Raw genomic sequence first — 17,027 nt, forward strand, 5'->3', positions numbered from 1 at the left:
ACATTAGGAGCCCAAAATTTCCCTTAAATAAATGTTAATCTCTCTCTCACACATTCACACACACACGGGTTGATTATTAGAAAAATGTAGAAAGAATAAACTTTGTTAGGTCTATAAATATTCCTTCGGCAGCCGCAGTTAATCAGCGAAACGGGATTAAAAACAGTTTGTCTCTGCAGCCACACTGATGTGCGAGTGGGAGCCAGCAGGGGGCGCCGCCGTAGCTGCCATGCAAACTTCCTCTATTAAAAAACGGAGGCAAAATGAGGTAATATAAACTTCTACAGCAAACAGTTCTGTACAGATTCACCTCCGTCACGGCGCCGTCGAGCCAGAAAACGGGTAAACTGCAGTGGCCGGTGAAGTCATCGCTTTTAATTATGTCCTCATTTAAACTCCTGATCTCAGAAACGGTAAGAAGACGAAGGCTCTAGCTAGAAGCGAACAGCAGCTAGTTTACACTGAACTAGAATGCGACCTCGTTAAGACATGCTGTTGAATCTTTGATTCGTGGAGAATTGGGCAGGAGGCGGTCATTTTGACTCTGAGCCTCCTCCGGACTGCCAGTCTCACTTTAGCTGTGAGTTGTTGCGTTGTATCCTCCTGAGACGCCTCTGAAGGGTGAACTTTACGACTGCGCCTCCGGCAGGCTCCGACCAGGCTCATGCGGTACCGACTGGTCCGCCACGAGTCCGTTGGTGCTGCGGCACAGGAGCGTTTTGGCGGCCGTGGCGCTAGCTGCCGTTGAGGACGCGTTGCTAGCTGTTATCGTACCGTTGAGGTTCTGGTACTGCCGCTGGCGGGGCAGCGAAGCCCGGCGGCGGGAGACTGGCATGGCGGCAGAACCACGCAGGCACACTGAGGGGAAACTCAAACCCACCAAACAGCAACTGGGACAGGAAATGACCTCGTCTCGCTCTGAGGAGCCAGTGAGGTCGGAGGACGGCACCTGGCCTTCGACGTAGCCGTTAGAGTGCCGTCCTCCCCCCCACTGCACCTGCTGGCCAATCACCAGCTCCGACAGGTTGTTGTTGTCCAGCTTGGGCAGTGTGGAAAAAGATGGCGGCCCGTTGGTGCAGGGGAGCCGCCAAGCTTTGGTCCGTAAGTTGGAGCAGGAGGTAGAGGTGAGCAGTGGTTTTACAGGAGTGGAGTTCAGGATTCTCTTTGCTGGTTCTGGCGACTTGGTGCAGTCCATTGGTTCGGTGAGACAGACGCTCTCCTCGTTGTTCTCCTCCTCTTCCTCCTCGTCCAGACGCCCCAGAGACACCATCTCCAGCTCAAGAGGAAGACCAGAATCCTCTTCGGTAGTATCCAAACTTTGTCCATCCGTCCGTTCCTCTGACATCAACACCTTCTCGTCACCCTCATTCCCCGCCACCTGGCCGATCCCGTCCTTTTCTTGCTCAGCGTCACAGGGGAACGGTGCGGTCCGGCTGATCTCCGGCGTGCAGGGCAGCGACTGGCACCTCCGCGGTGGAGCTAGCATCCCTGTTGTACCTCGGAGGAGGCGCGGCGAGGCACACGGGTCGCAGAGCGCAGGCAGGGTGAAGGTCAGGGAGATGACAGACTTGCTGGGCGTGTCCAAGAGTTTACACCGGCCGCCGTTTAGGTCCCTTCGGAGAGAGAAGGGGTTGACCCGCGGCGGCGTGCCCAGGACAGGAGGCGTCAGGGCCGCTGGGGGCAACATGTCCGACTGGCTCCTGGCTAGACCCTTTCGCGGTTGACTGTGGTCTCCAAGGTGACAGGGGGAGCTGCGGCGCCGGTATGGGCTGACGTTGACCGTTACTGGCTCTGAGCATCAGGAGGAGAAACAAATGTACAACAGACAGGAGTCAGAATATGCAACAAAGAAAGAAATACAAAAAATAATGATACTACAAAAACGCAAAATATTACCAAGTACTTTGGTCTAGTTTCTAGTGCAAATATTTTAGCACACTTGAAATTAGAGAAAACAGAGTTGCCATTCATTAAGAAATATTACCTTATTTAAAGTCAATAATTCTTTGATATTGGTGAAAAAACACTAGTTCCATTTTCAGATTATTTCACTTATAACAAAACATTTTTTCCATGTTATAAGTGAAATAATCTGTCAATGGAACTAGAATTTTTCAATGAATTTTTGACTTAAAACAAGCTCATATGTTGCTCTGAGTTAGTACACTTCAAATAAGACAAAGCTAATATATTTGCACCAGAAACCAGACCAAAATTACTTGGTAAGCTTTTGTGTTTTTGCAGTGTATGACAAGAGTATTAGGGCCAATTTAATTATTGAGAATAAATTCATGTAAAAGCAAGTCAAAATAATACAAGGATAAAGTCGTACAACAATAAGTCATGATAATATGAGAATAAAGTCGTAATAATATGAGAAAATTCTGTCATCTTGATGGCATCAATCTTTTTTTTTTTTTTTTAAAGAAAAAGCTGTAAATTAAAACCTGAAGTTTTTGCAGTGGTTAAAATTTGACAGAAAATAACTGAAATCAGTCCGTCTTTATTGCTGGTCAGAACAGAAACCTTTATTGAAATCAAAAAGATTCCTGACACAGTTTGGTTTCATGCAGTTTGACTGTAGATTTATCTCCATTTAGAACCTTTAAATCGTTCTTATTGTTATTTATTTTACCAAGAGTGATGGGAATCTGCCTGTCTTCTCCTCCCATGGCCTCCAGCGTGAAGACGATATCAGAGAATGAAGGTCGTCTCTCTGCGCTCATCTGAAAATCAGAAAGACAAGAAAAGGTCAACTGACGTTTATTTAAGTTCTGGTTCTGTTGGTTCTGGTTCACCACTGTTGACCATCACATATTAATGAAGCGACTGAAGAGCTCTAGTACAATACTTAATTAGTTTGAGTCTTGCCTAAAGAACAAGAACTTCATTGAGTTAGACATTAGTTACATATGGGGTACCACAAGGTCCAATCCTGGGACCCCTGATATTTAATGTCTACATGGTCCTGCTAGCTCAGATTATAACACGTAATACAATTAGTTACCATTACTATGGTAGCTAAGGGTGTCAAAACTTTCTCCAGCTGAACAGAAAAAAACCTGAAATAATCAGTTTTGGACTTGAAGAGGAATGATGTAGAGCAAAGTCGGTCCTCGAGGGCCGGCATCCTGCATGTTTTAGTTCTCTCCCTAGTGGTAGTAACAATCTCCTCAGCAAGTCAGTGTTCTGCTTAGGCCTTCTGATGAGAACATCATTTGATGCAGGTGTGTAAAACCAGGAAGAGAACTAAAACATGCAGGATGCCGGCCCTTGAGGACCGACTTTGGACACCCCTGATGTAGAGTCAGCACATGGCTTCGGCTGCTGCAGCTAGAAACCAGAGAGCAGGCCTGAAATCTGGTCGTAATGAGTCTGACCTTCAGAAACGCATAAAGACGGTCACAAAGCCGGCCTTCCATCACCAGAAGAACATTTCTAGGATTAAATGATCCCACTAAAACCAGGAGCGTTTTATGCTTTTGTCATGTAAAGTGGAGGCAAGGTCTGCTTACGTTACAGCAGGTCACGGCCAGGCTGAAGAACGCGGCTGGGCAATCTCCTATCATGTTCTCGAACGCGTGCACGTCCAGACCGAAATCCTACACAAACCCAGAGAGAGAAGGAAAAAAAAAAAAGAGAGACAGCCCTTCAGCAGGGAACCAGTTACAGCCCATTGAAGGTCAATTCACTGTGTAAGTGAAACCAAAATCTGAAACATAAACTTTAACATTTCAGTGACATTTCATACCTGATAGTCCAACAGAACCAGTTAGTTTGAGGATCAAAATTGCATTTTCTGCTGGTGCTTTTGGCTTTCACACCGTAGTGAGTGAAAAGAGCCAAACCCTTTGACAAACCTGTTCCCCTTCTCGTTAGATTGACATTTAACTCAACTTTTAATGCAACTTTGCTTTTAGAGTTATGTCAAACTTTGTTCAATCAAACAATTTTAGCTATAAAGCACCCTTCAAGTTGGAGGCAGCTCGCTGGAAACACATAATAAAGGGTATTTCTGAACTGGGTTTGAACCATCCAGGGTCACAGTCTGCAGGTGCAAATACCTGGTGGGATCCTCCCTTTTCCTTTTCCCATCTTTGTAAGAGGGCTGGTGTACTTTTCTTCACTTCCCTGGACTAGTAAGCTTAATTTCTTAATAAAATAAATAAATTGCATTTTGATTCGTTCTTGATTGACTCAGTGTTTCACCTTAGGTAAGAATTATTTATTTCCTTAACAGTGTCATTATTTACCAAATAATGCAAAGTTGAGACTTGACTCAAATTTTAGAGCAACTTTGCATTAAAAGTGTCTTTATTTACCAAATGACACTTCCTGACAACAGTCGTAAACATTTATAAAGACTCCTTCATGTTCCCAACAGATGCTATGGCATGTTTCTGAAAGTGTCGTATGCACACACATTCAAACAGAATGCTACGAAAGTTGTTCTCAGTGTCTTCCTCAGAAGTTTTTGTGCCGTTTTCTTCAGTAGTTCTTGTTGCAGCGCCCCCACAGGCGAGGAGGGGAAAGTGTTTTTTAAAGGGTTTAGTTTGACACAATTCAGTGTGAAAGCGAACTGCACCAGCTTGAATTGAAACAAATGTATCGTCTGTAAATCTCAGTAGATCATACGTGAGAGCAGATCTAAGGTACCACAACCGGATCAGAACCGACCAGCAGTGACCTACCTCTGTCCTTGGTAAGAAGTCTGGATCCGCTTCGATCCGGGCGATGATCTCGCACAGGATGATGCCAAACGCGAACACATCGACCTGAGCCGAAGAGGAGAGCAGAAAGTCCAAACCGCATCACATCGACATCAAGCACAGGAACACACCCGCTGCGCTGGAGCGCCGGAGCGACGCCGCTGTGCTGCGGTTCTGAGCTTCAGGACACATTTACACGGTCGGCTCCTCACCTTCTCATCGTACAACTCTCCTCGCAGAACCTCCGGCGCCATCCAGTACGGAGAGCCCACAATGGCCAGCGGCTGCTTCTCCACGCCATCACTACAGAGCAAACGGGTCGTTATTAGGGCTGCAATAATAAAACGATTAAGGACCCAACTGCAGCAAGGCAAAACAAAAAATATCAACCCACACTGTCATCTTTAAACGATTGAACTTTAAAGAACTGGTTAACTTGTTTTGAAAAGTCAAAGGGATTTTTAAAAATTAATTTATTTTATATAAACTCTTGAAGCATGTAGTAACTTGAAAATAAAATTGTAAAATCATAACAGAGGGGTTTTTGATTAGTTTTTAAAGGCACAGCAACAGGAAAGAACAGAGAAAAAGACTCTAAACCTGTAATCTGGGATCTTCTCTGCCAGGCCGAAGTCTCCAACCACAGCAGTGAACGTCCCGTTTTCACAGCGAACCAGACAGTTCTGCACAGACACAAAGAGTTACATCCACACTGGCTTCAGCTGAAAACAGATGCTAACGTCTTAGCTGCTGCAGGCCTAACAAACAAAACTATCCTGCAAGATTTATCAGCTCATCTTCTCACAGTTTGGATGAAAAAACACTGCAGCATTAAAGAATTAGATCGAAACAATAAAAAAAAGTCCATCAAAAACTCAAAGATTTTTAGATTCCTTTCACATATTTACAAAAAAAGAGGAAAATTAAGATTTTTTATGACTTTATAAGGTCAGAGATTTGTACGAAAAAAAAAAAACAAAACTTGAAAGCTAGAGCTGCTTGGCTGAACCAAAAGAACAAAGAAAGGTTAAAGGTTGATTCAAGGTCCGATTCTTCCATTAATAACACAAATAATGTGATGATTCAGAGGTAAAAACACTCTGATATCAGGCTGCAGCTACCTTGGAGGTGAGGTCTCTGTGGAAGATGCCCTTGCTGTGCAGATACTCGAGTCCTCGGGCGATGTCCAGAGACAGACCGACCCTCGCGCTCCAGGACAGGTACAGGTCGCTGTCCAGCAGCTGCTCCAGGTTTCCTCCATTTATGTACTGAACACGGCGGACAGAGAAGAGTATTTGGATTAGAAACGGAACAAATCAGAGCTGGAGTTCTCCATTTTTATGCTTTGTTTTTTTCTGTTTCCACAGTTTTTATGCTTTTATGAACCAGGCAAGCTGTGTCTCTTCAGGACGAACACCGCCCTCTGGTGGCGAAGGTGATAATTAGTGATAGATAACTACTATTTAAATAGATTTAATGTTCTGAAACACTGAAGTGTAAGACAGCTTATTAGGACAGTTGTAGGTAAAAAAAAAATTCCACCAAAAAGCTGAAAAATGTAGAGATTAACCTCTGAAATGTTCTAGAAAAAAAACCTTGAAATTACTGAGTTTAAAAAGTCAAAAAAAAAAATTATAGAAAAAAACTCAAATTTCAGATTTTCAAAAGTCGAAAGTCTTCGACTTTTGGAGATTTTCTGAGTTTCAAAAGTGAACAATTTTGACTTCTGAAACAGAAATTTTCATGTTTTATGATAAATAATTTCATAATAAGATTTTTGGCTTACATGTACTACTCTTTTTTCCTCTACCTACAATGGTCGTAATACGCCCCTGTAGAAGTGTGACAATCATTCACAAAATTAAATTAAATGAAGGTCCTTTTAAAAGTGAAATTTTAATCAGTATCTGAATGAACTAAATTTCCTAAATTTTCACGCTCTAATTTATATCCATAGCATTAAAACAAGGCTAATAAAACCAGAAAACAAACAGATATGGTACAAAAGTGAAAGAAAAATGTAATCTTGTGGTAAAACTCTTGGAAGGGTTCAGCCTGTACCTCAGTCAAGGCGTGGAGTTGGCCTTCATGAACACAAACCCCAAGAAACCTGAGGAAACAGGAAAAAACATGATGACAATTTACAGGCAACGATCCACAGATCTGCATAAACAAATCCCTGAAACCTCATAGGGTTGATAAAGTGAGGAAACAACCAACCTGAGGATGTTTGGATGGCAAAGTCTGTTCATCAGCTGCACTTCTCGTAGCATGTTAGCTTTGTTGCTTGCTAGCGTGTTCATCTTCAGGGCCATTACCTGGCCGGTGATGCGGTGCTGCACCTGGAGAGCAAACAGAGGATCATCAGGGGAAAAAACTCAACTGCACAGGGAAAAAATGAGATGTTGGCCCAGCTCTGTTATATTGGGTCCGATTTATTCTTTTTTTGTTCTTTAAGGTTTTTGGTTGAGGCGTTCTGGATAAAACCCATACACAGGCAGGTATTGTTTTTACAACTTGGAGCAGCTGATTGGCATCTTAAAAGCTCAAGTAATTACCAGTAAAACAGATCTAGAAATGTGTCATCAACCATAACATGTTGAATATCATGGCAGAATCTTGTGCATCCTGCGTGTGATGATCGGGTCACCGTTTTGTCATCACAGCCTGCAGAGTTCGGAGTCAGGAGCTGAAACAGGATGCCGGTGCGTCTGGGTTTGTGTGTGTCTGCATGTGTGTGTATTAATAGTGTAGCACTAATAGGCTTTATGGATTTCCCATCACCCCTCCTGATCTGCAGAAATCCAACGCGCCGTTAGCGACGGCCTCGCCCAGCTGCACGCACTCGCCAGCAGATGCAGCGCCAACAAAACACATGACTCCAGTCACAATAACAAGACTGAGAAAATATAAACTTTCATGATTCTAATATAAACTTTATTTAATCTATACTCAAAAAAGAGAGAACAATGCCATGTTGCTACATTGTTTGATTCTTTCTCCGTTGAATTTTCACTTTCTGTTGAGGAACGCAGAGCAGAAACAGCTTGTATAAAAATATACTCAGTTTCTTTTGTAATCCGTGTAAATAGGCGACTAACCATCACCTTTCTAACTCTCTAAAGTATTTTGAGTGACATTTTGATTGTGGAGTCAGGAATCGCACACGGCCAGCCGATCAGTTGATCTTATGACCTTAACCGAGTCAGTTACAAAAATAAAAGACAAACTGATAACTGCTCATCAACAATCAGCCAGAAAACTGCAATCGGTGCAATCTACCTTCTAACATTTTTATTTTTTTTTTAAATACATTAAAAATGCAAGTAAGAAAATAATCCAACTATTATTGTTTTTTGAATAAGAAGATAAATATTTTATGGCCTAAAATGCAAAAACAGCATTCCTTCAGCATATGCTTCATAGCATAGGCTGAATCTGTAATTAAAAAAACAATACTGTTTATTAATCTGTTGAATATTTTTGACTAAATACTTGGATAGCAAAACATGCGTAATAGTTTTTTGGTTGTTTCTTTACAGGATATAAAATCTGGTGAAGCTTCAACTGGGTCACTTGAATTCTGCACAGAAAATTTTAACAGATTTCTTTTATTTTAAATGTAAAATATATATACTTTGCATTTAACCATTTTTTAATGGTTAATTGATTGCTAAATTAGTTGACAATTACTTCAATAATCAATTAATCATGATTAATTTGATTAATCGTCTCAGCCTCGAATTGTGTGCACCAGACGCTGTGCTCAAATTTACTATGGATTTAAAGAAAATGCAAACAGTGATTAAAAGATTAACTCTTTGTCTTTGTTGTTCTCAACATTTTGCATTCATTTTGCAGCGTGAGTAGTAAGTTTGCACAAATTAAAAATAAAAAGCCTCCTCTGCAGATTGGTATCATTCTTGAATTGCAGTCAGGAGCCACAGAAAAATAAAAACTCTGGACGCTCCTGGTCTGTAAACATTCATTTCAGAGACGATTCAGAGCAAAAAAAAAAAAAAAAGTCAAATCAACTTTCACCCTGGAGGAATACTGCAGATTATCATCTCTGATTGCATTTAAAGCAGCAGGCTGTGAACATTTACATATGTACCAACACAAAGGTACACACACACACACACGCATGCAGGTGGTGTGTGAGTAAGCTGCTTAGCCCAGTGAGTCCTGCCCTCCAATCCGCCTCTCCACACAGGCAGACGACACACAGGTGTGTGTAACAAACTCCTGGTATTAATAACATCAAACCAACATGTTTGAGGAAAATCTCCCATTAAACGGTCGACTGAATAATATTAATATTCTAGTCACAGGGTCATCAGGTGTATGAGGAGTTAATTCTGCTACAACTTCAGGATAATTTGGTGGAAATTAAAACAGAGCTGGATGATGTGGTTACAAATAAAATCTTAGGTTTCGTTATAACAGATCTGATTTTAATCTGACTTTTTTCCTCACTTTATTTCAAATAAATGACAAAAAAATTGTTTCAAAAGGTGTTTTTTATTTCAATTATCCCTTCTGTGGGTTGTACGAGGGAGTATTAGGGCCAAGCTACGAGAGGTTTTTCCTAATTAGGAGAAAATAGTCATAATCAGAGTTTTCCCCAGTTTTATAAGCGTAGCGGACTTGTGCTTCCTTCCCTCTGTGACCTTTGACATTTTGAGCTGCAGCGAAGTGAGAGTAAAGTAGTAGGCAAATGTACATGGGTTTCTTTTTATTTTACCTACAATACATTTCCACATTTTTTTAGGCGCATTGTATTGTTTCTTTTTTTGTTTTGTTTAGAGACAAATAATGTGGCTGAGAAACAAAAACACTGAATATGGTTCACTATTTTCATTTTTTTTTTTTAATCCATTATGTTTACTGGACAGGTGTGCCCAGGTGTGTTTTTGAATAAAAGTGAAAGTAAAAAGTGTGGTTAATAAAAGAAAATCTTATTATTTTTGCTGCACAAATTAAACTAGAAAAACATGAGGAGTAATGCTAGATTATTTATAAATCTGTGTTTCATTAAAAACAGCAGGAAAAAACAGCAGGAAAATACAAATATATGAATATATGTTTTCATTTTAAAGTGTCCAACTCTATAGTGGCACCTAGTGTTTGGGAGGAAGCATAGCATATAAAAGGCAGTTCTGGTGAGCTGTCAGAAAAAGTAATTTTGTTTGATTGGGGACCAAATTTGCAACATTTGTTACATTTTCAGCTTCTGCGGTTCCCCTCCTCGCCTGTGGTGGCGCTGCACCAAGAACCCTGGAAGGAAATGATGTGAAAACCTTTGAAGAAGACGCTGAGCACAACTTCCTTCTGCACGAATGGTAAACAAAAATGGAGTAGCATCATATTCTTTGGTAAAAAAAACCACAAATGATTTCTCCCACTAGCCAGACTCACGAGTTTGGTTGTATTTACCCAGAATGCCCTGTGTTCTAGTCAGATTACTGCTTTTGGAGAGATAGCCACATATGTATTCGAACTGCACCAGAGTTCACTTCAACCAAACCAAGATCTAGATTTTAGGTGGACAAAATTTCCCTTGCTTTGGTCCGCATCAGAGTTCGGTCGCGCCTCCTCAAACGAACCGGACTTTGCAGAGTTTGATTAAAACAGATTAAACCAGGCTGGTGAGAATGCACCCTAAGATTTTAAACTGCAAGCTGGCTGTCAAATCAGAAACAGGATTTAGCTGAACTGCTGCTTGAAATGCACAAGAAAAACTGGCAACGTTGAGTACAACAAAACTAGAAAAAAAAAAACTCATCCAACAAGCTCATAAGTGGAGTTTCATTAAATTCTTAAGATCATTCAATGATGTCGTTGTTCTCACCTATTTTATTCCAACTGGAGTGAAAAGCAGAGGACGGTACGTACCTTGAAAACCTCTGAGAAGAAGCCTGAGCCAATCTTTTCACAGAAGAAGTCATCAATGCGAGCCAGGCTGGACACCGCGCTCCTCAGGGCTCTGTATGAGGACGGCCGGATCCGGTTGGGAGCGTGGATGCTGTGAAGCGGCGGCTCATCCAGACCTCCTGGCCCATCCTCAGGGTTGCAGAGGCAGCACTCATTGTGACGGTCCATGGTGCTGGTGGACCACTACAGTCCAGATATTTGGTTCTTACCAAAAGCAGTTACACCTGAGTAGTCCTGAGGCACTCCCACATGGTGCCTCTCACCATCATTGCGTCAGAAGAATCAGGGTGAGGAGCTATAAATGATTTTATCGACAGGTCCACACTAACATGCCATCATTTCCCCCTTTATCGGAGGATGCAGTAGACTCCAGGTAAACTATTAGAGAAAAATCCAATATTCCTGCAAAAGTTACCCATCCTCACAGCTCTCCAAATGCTGCATCCAACATGGAAGGCTTTGGTGTTAGGTATTCCTGCGGTCCTTGAATGCATCCATCAGCATCCAGTTAGTTTTGAGGACTTGCTGGCAGAAGGCCCTGGAGGAGTCCCAACACACTGCACCAGCAATCAGGGTTCCTCCCCCTAGAGATGGAGAGCAGAAACAGCAAAAAGATGTTATCAGAGCGGAAATATGCCAATATTTCCCTTTAACAGGTGCCATAACAGGCCGCTTCTCTGCGTAAGGGAGATAAGCTGGATGACACCGACCTGCTGGGCTCGCCATCATCTACGGCCCCACTCAGCCATTGTGTAGATATTTCTATTTTTTATTTTTACCACAACAAACAACGCTTATAACACAGCTAAACAAACCGCACCATGTGGCGCTTTAAATGTTTAATGCGCGACTTACCAATATAATCCTAGCTTCTGTTAAAACGGCAGCAGTCAATGACAAGCAGGCAGCAGCGGTCAGATTGGCCGCTCGGCTCGGTCCAAATGTCGGCCTGGCCAGGAAAATGTCCGCGGTTCCGCTGCTGGAGGTTTAGTTTAGCCCAGAGATTTCTATCATTCGGTACCTCGACGGCGTCAGCCTGATAATCCCGTCTGGGTTTGTTTCCCCGGCCGCTTCTTGGGATGTCTACAATAAGGATCTATTCTGGAGTAAAGTATGGCGGAGGGATGTCGGTAACTTCCTGTTTGGAGTTTCAAAGTAAAGGTTCAGACGAATGTTTATTAAAAACGCATATATATTGAAGCAAGGGAGCACTACTTCCACACATTTATACTCGAGTAAAAAGTAGCCCTCCAATAAAATTTCTTAAATATATTTTTTAAACATTATACAGGACCATAATATTGAACTCAAACACTGAGCTGTGTATCATCATGTTTCCGACTGTCCATCTTAAACACATCATCATAAATTTGTTTGAGGGCATGTAAAACTATGTTTTGAAATGTTAATAAACACTAGAACATTACTGATGAAAAAATCTCTACAAAGCTCAACTTTTTCCAACCATGAATCCCTAGCCGTGCTTTCGGTTATGAAAGACTTTTATTTTCGTAACAAATATATTGCACTTCCTTCGATAAACTCGCTAAATTTGCGGTTCACGCACAAGCGCCGCAGCCTGCTGAGCGGCTCTGATTGGAGCAACAGCAGAACTGTTGCAGCTGAACCCAGATCAGCTTCTGCATGGATCACTAAAGATTTCCAGCCTGGAACCGGAAGTGATGCGACTATTAATTAAATTAATAATAAACCAAGGAATTGTGGATTCCGTGAATGCGCAAATAAGCAATAGCTTTCGCAGTAATATAACATAAGGCATCAAGGATTAAAGAGAGTCCGTTTACATTTTTTTTATTTGACTTTTTTATTTGTATTTTTTTAAAGGAAAATAAAGTAAGAAAACGGAGCAACGGAGCATCTTCACCGGATCTCATCCTCTGCTTCCTCCCACTGATTCTGAGATGACGGAGGCGGAAGTGATGCTGTCAGTTGCCTGCGTGCCTGGAATGAAACCTTGCTGTGATTTATACACTCACAAATCCACTGAGTGAATATAGTCACTCGGTTTGCTTAATATAGAGCTGTCACTTAAACATAAATTCCTGTTTTATCACTCAAAAATAACCAAGAAGTAGGAATGGTGTCAGTAGTGTAGGATTGGGATAACCTCACAGTAAAATAATTAGGTTATTTTGTGGACATCTTGAGATGTACATTTTGAACCAAAGTCAATAAATGGATTTGGAAAATTTATTTGGTGATAAGGGAACATAAGGAACGTTGAACAAGAAAAAAACAGCAAACAAACAAGGAGTGAATGTGTAGGAAAAAAACAGACCACACTGTGCAAAATGTAAATCATATATCTATTATCAATACCTGAGTTAGTTTCTATCTCCGGCTGTCAATGGGTGAGAGGCAGGGTTTTAGTGTCTTAAATATAAACAATAACTAATTAAATAAATAAAATGCGTTGATAATCTTTTAAAACACTTGTCCTGTGAAAAACTCCCCGCCCCTTTAACTCCCAGTCCCTTTAAATCTCCACCCCCTTTTACTCGGTTGCTGCCGTCATGGGTTGCTGCTTTGTATGCCGACGGAAAAAGACAAGAGTCAATTTTTGTTCCGTTAACCGACACGACTCATCAAGCTTCAAAATAAACGATGAAGAGGTCAATTTAGAGACTCGAAACGGGATAATATATTTTAATACATTAAATTACATACCCATTTTACCATAATTAAATCCATAAATACGAAGAATACAGGTGGAATTATAACTAAGGCATGGTCTATGGATGCTTTTATTTTAAAAGACACCGTATTTAAAGCAACTTCCGGCCGTGTGTACGTTCGCTAGCCACGGCTAATAGTACCATTCATCGCAGGCTAACGGTATTTTGAAAGTTGAACTCTCGGGTTTTGGAGTAATCTGCGGCATCTTTTAACAGTTTGTTAACATGGCTTTACTGACGCCATTGTTTGCTTTCCTCTACCACCTGCCGCAGGTGTATAAGTGGCTGCTCAAGCCGTACTATGTAGCTTCTCTCTTCATGTCTGTCGCCTTCCTGGCGGTCCGTAAAACGCCTGGAATCTGCGACCATCTGGCCTCACAGCGGGAGGACGGGAACTCCTGTGACTTTGACTGGGTCTGTATCCCTACAGCGGACGAACCGGGCCTTTCAGAACCGACCGACCACCCTGCTGATTGGTGGGACATTGGCAGTTCTGACAGGCCAAACACCTACTCAGTTGTGCTTTTTGATGTTTTACAAGGATGCAAGACGTATCAACTCTACGGCATAAGTATAAAGTTGTTCTGAAGGGACAGTAATTGTAGTAGAAATACAGCGTCTGTGTTTCCACAGCTGAGTTTTGATCATTTATCAGCTCCAGATTAATTTAATTTTAATTTGCAGAGTTTAGTAAACAAACTGGAGGTGGTTGTGACAGTAAATTCAGATAGACGAGCAGGACCATCAACAATTAATTGATTTCATATTCAATTCAAAAATACTGTTTTTAACCCGAAGGGAAATTAAATGTTGCCTCAACTCAAATCATCCAAGTATCTTAAGAGTCATTGCGAAAGGTTATGCTGTAGCAGTCAGTCTTGAAACTATTATGAAAAGGCCTCTGACTGAAGACAAGTCACACTGCTATCATGAGATGCTAACAGGAACCAGAGATTATCAGTTGTTGGGAAGCGCTACTAATCCAGCATATTAGAGCAACAAAGGTTGTGTACAAACATGAAGTCTCACTTTGACATAAAATGTAGGTTGTGTCTTTCTGATGCCTTTCTGGTTAAAATATGTTTCTTTGTTCAGTGAAGTTACTCACTGTAGTTTGCCCAAGTAAGAGTATAGATAATTAATAGTAATAGTATTTGAGTAATAGTACAGTATCTTTTTTTATTTGTAAAGTAATTGTAATTAGTTACTACCAACATCTGAGTTGGATTTTATTGTGTTTTTCTTCAACAAGTCAAGAAATAAAACGGTGCTGAGGCTTACTTCCATTTCACTCTTTTCTTTTTTAAATATGGCAGTGTCTTAAATATTTAGAAAATCTGGACGCAACTGAAATATAGAAAAATAAAAGGAGAAAAAAGGACTTTGTTTTGGAGCTAAGCCAAACTCTGCAATCCAGAAGTAAAAGAATCTCCAGGGTATAAAAGATGTGAAACTAGGTTTTTAATGGTGTATCTATCTATTAGCAACTCCAAAACCCAAAATGTTGAATAACCTGAGGGAACATAAATCGCACATAAAAACATGAGCTCTTGAATGTTTAAATAATAGAAGAAGAAATGTTTTTAGAAACGGCGGTTATAGAGTAAAAGTTGTGTGACTTTGGGCGTTGGTTGGATTCAGATGTTCAGTTGGTGACGATCATGTGTGTTTTTCCAGAGAGAAGTGGAAATCCTCATGTTCCTGAGTGCCATCGTGATGATGAAGAACCGCAGAGCAAGTGAGGAGATTTACTTCAGCAACACTCAACTGGCTTTTAAAAAAAAAAAAAATCCAAGTTGTTTAATGTGATAGATTAAGCAAACTTTCAGGACTGATTTTAGGCCTGTTGTTCTCAGTAACTGTGGAGCAACATGTGGGGAACATCTTCCTGTTCAGCAAAGTGGCCAATGTGATCCTGTTCTTCCGGCTGGACATCAGGATGGGCCTGCTCTACCTGACGCTCTGCATAGGTCAGTCCAACTTTACAGATTCCTCTAGAGCACGTGACAAACTCGAGGAATATTTCTTTCTGTTTATCAAATCAATCTGACGCCGAGGGAAAACATCTCGCTCGTCTCCTTAGTAGCGACAGGCAGTGAAGTTCCTGTTTACCGTCAGCGGAGCGGCTGTTTTACTTCAGTGAGTTGTTTGGATTTGAAATGGCGAGACGCAGCACAGACGCTTCACTCACAACTGATCATGTGGGACAGGCTGCTTGGAGTGATGGTGGAATGTAACTCAGGCATTTCCTCTGTGTTCTTACTTCTAGTTGTAGGAAGAATAGAAGAAAAAAAAAAGTTAATTTAACCACTTAAGCCTTTTTAATACAATATTAGAAATGCATTAAAAGATGGAGGGAAAAAAAACATGGCTGCTTCATAGAGACCCTGACGTCTGATTGGCTGCTTCGATGATTAATCTTTTCAGCCCTGATTTGTAGTCGCCTTCTTTCTAAAATTACCTGATTTCTGCTGGTGTTTTCCAGTGTTTCTAATGACCTGTAAGCCGCCTCTCTACATGGGACCAGAGTACATCAAATACTTCAGTGACAAAACCATCGATGTGGGTAAACGCACATCTGTCACCAGAAACGTTTATCTACAAACTCGTTTTAATTCTAACTGTGTGTGTGGGTTGGTTCAGGATGAGCTCAACAAGGACAGCCGTGTGACGTGGATCGTTGAATTCTTTGCCAACTGGTCTCCGGAGTGTCAGTCCTTCGCTTCAGTGTATGCCGATCTCTCGCTCAAGTAAGAATCCGTTCATTATGTTTCACTGTGGAAACAGGAAAATGTGTAATCTATGACTAAAACTGCAAGTTCAGCTCAAAATCTGGGAGTTAATTCAGCAAATCCTGCACTAGCATCAAGATAAAATGGATTTGTAGTTTAATTTCTATCCTTTTACTCACTTTGGCATACAGAAAACCAAAGTATAGAAACTACCCACCACTAATTTCAGCTACTTTTACCTGTTCAGAACAACTTTAATGTCCTGTTATATGCCTAAATGCATTTAAGGTATTTTTGTTTTCTGTATCTAACTTTGCTTGATTCCTGTAAAGTACCTTTGAGTTTTTAGAAAAGGTCTTTACAAATAAAATATCATTATTGTTGTTAATTCTGCTCCGGTTCAGGTATAACTGTTCTGGCCTCAAGTTTGGGAAGGTCGACATTGGACGATACGGAGAAGTTTCCAAAAGGTAAAACTCATCCACACTCGTCTACCTGTAAGCATCAGTCCCTCCAGGAAGTTGCATTGTTGTGATCGCAACTATTAATGCAAATTTACTCAATATTCGCAAATTTTCCGCGAATCTGACCAGTCAGCGTAATCACTGCAGCTCAGCTGAATTTTGACCAATCGCCTTTTAATTTCACTTCCTGTTTCACGATGTCGCTTGAAAGCCAAACCTGCAAGATGAGGCATGTGTGATGCTAAACAGAGTAGTGCTGCTGCATGCAGATAATGTTAGCTAAATTATTAATCTACCGTGTTTCAGTGATAGTAAGACGTATCGGGGGTTTCAGGGGGGTCGGCTAATATAAGCCGTACCCCGAAAGTAAGACACGGGGGTATTGCCGCCTCCCTCTCATCTAGCTGCGCGCCGCCTCCTGCCCACGTCACCGCACCGTCCCCCTCTCCATACGTCACCGCACCGTCCCCCTCTCCATACGTCACCGCACCG

General features: G+C 41.4%; 2 protein-coding genes across 2 annotated transcripts in view; one reads left to right on the forward strand and one right to left on the reverse strand.

Moving 5' to 3' along the window:
* Positions 1-353: 353 nt before the first annotated feature.
* tesk1a (testis associated actin remodelling kinase 1a) lies at positions 354-11,755 on the reverse strand. The gene is made up of 11 exons (XM_008419431.2): positions 11,499-11,755; positions 10,605-11,227; positions 6,930-7,051; positions 6,771-6,819; positions 5,831-5,977; positions 5,310-5,392; positions 4,922-5,012; positions 4,692-4,775; positions 3,516-3,602; positions 2,636-2,726; positions 354-1,791 (listed from the first exon to the last, which is right to left on the reverse strand). The coding sequence occupies exons 2-11, from the start codon at positions 10,809-10,811 to the stop codon at positions 629-631; spliced, it is 2,124 nt and encodes a 707-aa protein (XP_008417653.1). The 5' UTR covers positions 10,812-11,227; positions 11,499-11,755; the 3' UTR covers positions 354-628.
* Positions 11,756-13,411: 1,656 nt separating this feature from the next.
* tmx2b (thioredoxin-related transmembrane protein 2b) overlaps positions 13,412-17,027 on the forward strand; it is a 7,227-nt gene continuing 3,611 nt past the window's right edge. The window contains exons 1-6 of the mRNA XM_008419443.2: positions 13,412-13,753; positions 15,017-15,077; positions 15,196-15,309; positions 15,825-15,901; positions 15,983-16,089; positions 16,476-16,541. Of these exons, the coding sequence (XP_008417665.1) occupies positions 13,565-13,753; positions 15,017-15,077; positions 15,196-15,309; positions 15,825-15,901; positions 15,983-16,089; positions 16,476-16,541 (614 nt within the window). The 5' untranslated portion in view covers positions 13,412-13,564. The remainder of the gene's footprint in view (positions 13,754-15,016; positions 15,078-15,195; positions 15,310-15,824; positions 15,902-15,982; positions 16,090-16,475; positions 16,542-17,027) is intronic.

Source organism: Poecilia reticulata, linkage group LG1 (assembly GCF_000633615.1).
Source record: "Poecilia reticulata strain Guanapo linkage group LG1, Guppy_female_1.0+MT, whole genome shotgun sequence".
NCBI lineage: Eukaryota > Metazoa > Chordata > Actinopteri > Cyprinodontiformes > Poeciliidae > Poecilia > Poecilia reticulata.

What these genes read in the sequence shown, in the direction of transcription:
- tesk1a (XM_008419431.2), bottom strand. Translation starts at nt 10,811, where the DNA reads ATGGACCGTCACAATGAGTGCTGCCTCTGCAACCCTGAGGATGGGCCA. An exon ending in TCTTCTCAGAGGTTTTCAAG is followed by an intron (nt 7,052 to 10,604) that starts GTACGTACCGTC and finishes TTTGCTCTCCAG; the next exon opens with GTGCAGCACCGCATCACCGG. An exon ending in ACAGAGACCTCACCTCCAAG is followed by an intron (nt 5,393 to 5,830) that starts GTAGCTGCAGCC and finishes GTGTCTGTGCAG; the next exon opens with AACTGTCTGGTTCGCTGTGA.